Source organism: Cebus imitator, unplaced genomic scaffold, assembly GCF_001604975.1.
Source record: "Cebus imitator isolate Cc_AM_T3 unplaced genomic scaffold, Cebus_imitator-1.0 Scaffold468, whole genome shotgun sequence".
Taxonomy (NCBI): domain Eukaryota; kingdom Metazoa; phylum Chordata; class Mammalia; order Primates; family Cebidae; genus Cebus; species Cebus imitator.
The window spans coordinates 1,565,600-1,572,100 of NW_016107783.1; the positions used below are offsets into that span (position 1 = coordinate 1,565,600).

Below are 6,501 nucleotides of genomic sequence, written 5' to 3' on the forward strand. Positions count from 1 at the left end.
GCTCCATCCACTGACTGGAGTAACGACGACTCTGTGCTTCCCGTAGATAGAACCGCCAAGGACCACCGAAAGCTCCTCTGCCGCTGCCTCTGTGGTGGTACTATCCCCACGACCCTCGGACTAACGACGGAGCGAAGACTCTAAGTGCCTTATCCACATCTCCAATAAACTGCAGTCAACCCAAGGACAGGAAGCCAGTCTGTCTTCCACAGGTCCCAACCATCTCTTCTGCTCATGGCCATGCAGGGAACCCCCAACTTGGACCCACAGCACAGGCCTTTCATGTTAGGCTGATTGCACTAAGTGATTGTTGACCTGTATCTCTCTGGGGTGGATTCCCCAGGAGACAAGTAAAAGACCCTTGGCCACAACCACTCTTAAGGTTCCTTCCACTGCTGCCTCCAAGTTGGTGAGAGAACATAAACCCTGAGATGACCACAGAGCTGCAGTGAGCATCCTAAGAGTGCCAAGCCATGATCTACAGCCAGCACTCAAGTGAGAGAGGAACCCACACTTTCAGAGCATTGAGAGGAAGCACAGCTGCAAATATGAGGAAATATAGGAGAGCCACATGACTGAGTAAGAGCCTAGCAACAGACCCTTACACTTAAGCACCACCTATTGAATTATATCCCAAGGCTTCAGCAACATCAAAATACCTCCCTAAAATACACACCTGTGAAACAAAAGACGAGAAGTCAGCTACAAATACAAAAGACCCTGCACAAAGCCTCAGCCCTGTGAAAACATCCACATTTACACCTACAGTTAAAGAAATCTATACCACAGTTAAAGGAATACCCACAAACAGAGATGAGAAAGAACCAATGCAAGAACTCAGGCAATTCAAATGGCCATCATGTTTTATATTCTCCAAACAAATCTCATTAGTTCTCCAACAAAGACCATGGAGATTTAAGAGATTGGCAAAATGCAGTCCAAAAAAACTAAGAAGCACAATAAAAGAATACAGGAGCGGCCGGGCACGGTGGCTCACACCTGTAATCCCAGCACTTTGGGAGGCTGAGGCGGGTGGATCACGAGGTCAAGAGATCGGGACCATCCTGGTCAACATGGTGAAACCCCATCTTTACTAAAAATACAAAAATCAGCTGGGCATGGTGGCACACGCCTGTAGTCCCAGCTACTTGGGGGGCTAAGGCAGGTGAATTGCTTGAACCCGGGAGGAGGAGGTTGCGGTGAGCCGAGATGGTGCCATTACACTCCAGCCTGGGCGACAAGAGTGAAACTCCGTCTCAAAAAAAAACCAAAAAGGATACAGGAGCTGACAGACAAAATAGGCAGTATAAGAAAGAATCTAAATGACCTGATACAGCTGAAAAACACACTATGGGAATTTCACAATGCTGTCACAAGTATTAACAGCAGAATATATGAGGCTGAGGAAAGAATCTCAGAACATGAAGACTGGCTCTCTGAAATAAGACAGCCAGTCTTATTTCAAATAAGATAAAGACAAAAACATGAAAAAAAATGAACAAAACCTCCAAGAAATATGAGTTTATGTAAAAAAAGCAAATATGAAGTAGCCGGAATCTCAGAAAGACTGACCGACTGACTCTGATGGGAGCCAGGTCTGAGGGAAGGAGGCGGCGGCCATGGAGTTGGGCGAGCTGCTTTACAACAAGTCCGAGTACATCAAGACGGCATCTGGGAACAAAGTCAGTCGCCAGTCGGTGTTGTGTGGAAGCCAGGACATCGTTCTCAATGGCAAGACCATTGTGATGAATGACTTTATTATCTGAGGGGATCTGGCAAACGTAAGAGTTGGGCGCCATTGTGTTGTGAAAAGTCGTAGTGTCATAAAGCCACCATTCAAGAAATTCAGCAAAGGTGTTGCATTCTTTCCTTTACATATTGGGAACCATGTCTTTATTGAGGAAGATTGTGTGGTCAATGCAGCTCAGATTGGTTCCTACGTTCATGTTGGCAAGAACTGTGCGATTGGACACCGATGTGTGTTGAAAGACTGCTGCAAAATTCTTGATAACACAGTATTACCTCCAGAAACTGTGGTCCCACCATTCACTGTCTTCTCAGGCTGCCCAGGACTCTTCTCAGGGGGGCTCCCAGAGTGCACTCAGGAGCTGATGATTAATGTCACCAAGAGCTACTACCAGAAGTTTTTGCCCCTGACACAAGTCTAGCATCTCTGCCTCATATCTTGAATTTGCTTGAGTTCTAAAATGAATTTGGGGACAAAGCGAGCCAGTCAACACCTACAAAGAGCTTTTATGTCTTCAACATATACCCCTCCTTCTTTTAAAAAATTCCTTGAGAATTTCTCAATCCTCAAGGCTCTAAGCTCTTAAGAATTTACTAATAGACCATCTGGAGGAGTTATCTTCAAATGCTATGCTTACACCTTATCTATGAACAGTCACTTTGTACCATTATCTGTGGAACACAGAATCATCTGTTCCCAACACTCCAGCCCCTTGGTCCTGTGAATGGCTGGATCCCGCCTGAAACAGACCTGCAGAGCAGCAGCACCCTTTCGGTGTGGAGGCTATATAGCTGATGTGCTGCTCACAGCCATACGCTGCCCATGCTGAGCGCCTCTCACACAGGTAATGTCCAGCTTTTCTTCTGCTAACACAATTGGCCAGTTGTTGCAATTGCTCATAATCCTGGGAAAAGGTGTTTGTGACTTTTCAGAGCCCAGATTCCTCTTGGCTATTAAAACTTGAAGGGAGGGGTGATTAGTGTTTCTCTCTCTTCTTCCCAAAATGACCTTAGCTGTCCTAAGGTAGTTAGTAAAAGACTTTTTAGCATTTTGATCTAGGGCCTTTGGCTTTCACTAAAAGTGGGGACCTCAGCATCCTAGACTGTACTTTTGCCAAGTGTTAGATATAAGTCTCTCCTGTGGATGCATTAGTCAGGTGGTTACTTCTTGCCTCAAGGTACTTATTTCACTGAAGACACTGCATTTGCGAACTCTTGCTCCCTGGCCTAGAACCATTCAGCCTACCCTGTATTTGTCAAAACTCCATAATTTACACCTAAATGCCTGTACTTAGAGCCCGTTTGCATATATACATGAAGGGCTCTTAAAATCAGTTTGTGGGCACAGAGCCCCAGGAGTAAATGAAGTTGCTAAGGTTGTTCTTACCATCTCCTCTGGCCAGTAGCACACCCTTCCTGGTACTGCTCTGACGTCATAGCTTAGAAAGAAGATTTAGAGGTAAGGGGCTGAGAAGGTTGGCTTTGGTTAATACCCTGATCTGTAAGTGAGTAGGGCAGAACAGTTCAGCCTTCTAGGTTAGAATTTAGCAGGAGCTATCCTGACTTAATAGCCAGTTGTGGGGTTTGTGAAACAAAACAGCTGTATATAATCATTTCCACTAGTTCTATCTAGAACTCCTTTCTAGTTTGTCATTTTTTTTGTAACTTCCTACTTTGTCATTTTTTTAATAAATACATAACTCAGAGAAGATGGAAGTTTATTTCTCTCTCCCCTAACAGTGCAGAGATAATCAGCTGGTCCAGGCCAGGCAAGTGGCTGGTCCATGATATTATCAGGCACCCAGGTTCCTACTGTCTTGCCATGTGTCCACAATTAGCAACAAGGTAGGCTGTAAATTTAGTTTCTACTTGGGCAGCCAAAACTCTGGAAGGAGACTGTGCTAGTTAGGGAGTGGGGGAAGAATGGCCATTGGGAGACAATAAGCAGACACAGCCAGGCCTCTGTGTTGGCTTCCTTTCCTCCTGCTGCACATGAGCCTTCTCTGTGTATTTGGGGCCACGACAGCTGACAGCTCCAGACCTGCAGCCTTCCATCTTGGGGGCCTTGAATGAAAGGTTTCTTCCCTTCCAGTTCTAATTTGGAAACTCACAAAGTTCTCAGTGATTTGTTAGTCCTATGTCCTCTTGGATCAGTCTCTGTGGCCATGCGTGTTTGGCCACATGATTAATCCAGTCTGGGTTGTGACCTTTTCTCCATCCAAAATAAGGTGCTGGGAAGACAAAAACAATAGCTACTACAAACAATAGGAGTTTATAATTATGTGCTGATGTATTCAAAGATGTGTTGACAGTTGTGAGTGTGTATCCTAGGAAAGGCCAGCTGGAGTCTGTCTCCATGGTGGTTCTCACCTCAGGGACCTAGGCACAGTCTGTCACCACACAATTACTTTTGTAACCCTTCAGAAGAAAATCTTATCCTCAGAATACTTGCAGAAGAACAACCAGAGAGGAAGGACCTTGATTGGGACTCTTTCCAGTTTACTTGGGGCAGAGGGAATTTAACGGCTCATGTAGCTGAAAAGCATGGGCTAGATTGGGCTTCAGGCCACATCCCAGGGCTCCAAACAGGGATCTGTCTCTTCGGCTCTCAGCTCTGCTTTCATTTGAGATGGCTTTATTCTCGGGCTTCACGATGTGGTCCCACAGCACCAGTTATTGATAAAAAGAGCTCCCCTTTGCTGACAGAACTGCTGGATTTGTTTCTCATTGGCCCAGACGAGGAAGGTATCCAGCCTTAAGTCATCATTGTGGCCAGGAAGATGGAATACGCCAAGAGGACAGGCCTGGCATGTACCCACAGAGACTGAGAGTTGCTGCTGGTGGTTGTGGTGGCGGATATTACCTGAAGAAGGGATGAATGGGTGCTGGGCAGGAAAAAGCATCAGCTGTCTAGTTCAGGCCTCTCCTCTTTTCCTGGTAGCTTCACTTTCCTCCCTCTCCCTGCTGTCCCTTACCCTCTGGCTAGTCTCTCATTACTCCTGGTCTTGGGAGGTACCTTCTGAGGATACTCTGTGGGGTTACCTGAGCCTATGTTACAGGCAGAGGGAGGATGTTGCCTAGCCAAAGTGGGTGTTCAATAAAGAACCATTTGGAGATGGAAAAAAAAAAGGAAAAAAGCCAAATATATGAATCATTGGCATTCCTGAAAGGAACAGAAAGAAAGCAAACAACTTGGAAAGCATATTTTAGGATATTGTCCATTAAAACTTCCCCAAACATGCTAAAGAAGCCAACAGTCAAATGCAGGAAATACAGAGAGCCCTTCCAATATTCTATACAAGGAGATCATCCTCACTTGTGCTTTTCAGCTCTGCCATCCCCACTTAGGGATGACCTTCTTGTATAGAAGTGTAGTATGTATTTCAGTGCTATTATCCACATTTGGGGATGATCTTTTCATGTAGAATTTTGAGGGGTTCTCAGTATTGAAATTAAAGAAAAAAAAAATGTTAAAGGCAGCCAGAGAGACAGATCACATTACCTACAAAAGGAAGTACATCAGACTAACAGCAGGCCTTTCAGAAGAAACCCTACAGGCCAGAAGAGATTGGGGGCTTATACACAACATTCTTAAAGAAAAGAAATTCCAACCAAGAATTTCATATCTGGTCAAACTAAATTTCATAAGTGAAGCAAAAATAAGATTCTTTTCATACAAGCAAATCCTAAGGAAATTTATTATCACCAGATCTGCCTTCCAAGACCTCCTGAAAGAAGCACCAACTATAGAAAGGAAACACCATTACCAGCCAATACGAAAACATACTTAAGGACACAGACCACTAAAACTATAAAGCAACCACGCAAAGTTTGCTTAATAACTAGCTAACATCATGATGTCAGGATCAAATCCACACATATCAATATTAATCTTGAATGTAAATGGGCCAAATGCCCTAATTAACAGACACAGAGTGGAAAGCTGAATAAAGAACCAAGAACAAATGGTGTATTGTCTTCAAGAGACCCATCTCACATGAGAGGACACCCATAGGCTCAAACTAAGGTGACAGAGAAAAATCTACCAAGTAAATGAAAAACAAAAAAGAAGGGGTTGCAGTCCTCATTTCACACAAAATAGGCTTTAAACCAACAAAGATAAAAAAAGACAAAAAAAAAGAGCATTACATAATGATAAAGGGTTAAACTCAACAAGAACACCTTACTATCCTAAATATATATGCACCAAACACAGGATCACCTAGATTCATAAAGTAAGTACTCAGAGCGCTTCAATGAGACAGACTTCCACACAATAATAGTGGGGGACTTTAACTCCCCACTGACAGTATTAGAAAGACCATCAAGGCAGAAAATTAACAGAGATATTCAGATTCTGAATGCAGCACTGGATCAAATGGACCTGATAGACACCTACATAACTCTCCACCAAAAATCAACAGAATGTCATCCACCACGTGGCACATATTGTAAAATCTACCAAATAATCAGACATAAAACAATCCTCAGCAAATACAAAAGAACTGAAATCCTGTCAAATACTCTCTTGGACCATAGGGCCATGAAATTGAAAATCAAGACCAAAAAGATCGCTCAAAATCATACAATTTTATTAAAATTAAATAACCTGCTCCTGAACGACTTTTGGGTAAATAATTAAATAAAACATTTAAATAATAATTAAAGCAGAAACCAAAAAATTATTTGAAACTAATGAAAACAAAGATACAATATACCAGAATCTCTGGGACACAGTAAAGGCAATGTTAAGAG

At 43.3% G+C, this 6,501-nt stretch overlaps 1 protein-coding gene across 1 annotated transcript; it reads left to right on the forward strand.

Annotated features, from left to right (window-relative positions):
• Positions 1–1,551: 1,551 nt before the first annotated feature.
• LOC108291812 (dynactin subunit 5-like) lies at positions 1,552–2,723 on the forward strand. Its single transcript, XM_017512283.2, is given in 1 exon segment — positions 1,552–2,723. A coding segment is annotated over 1 exon segment (549 nt). The 5' UTR covers positions 1,552–1,619; the 3' UTR covers positions 2,169–2,723.
• Positions 2,724–6,501: the final 3,778 nt, after the last annotated feature.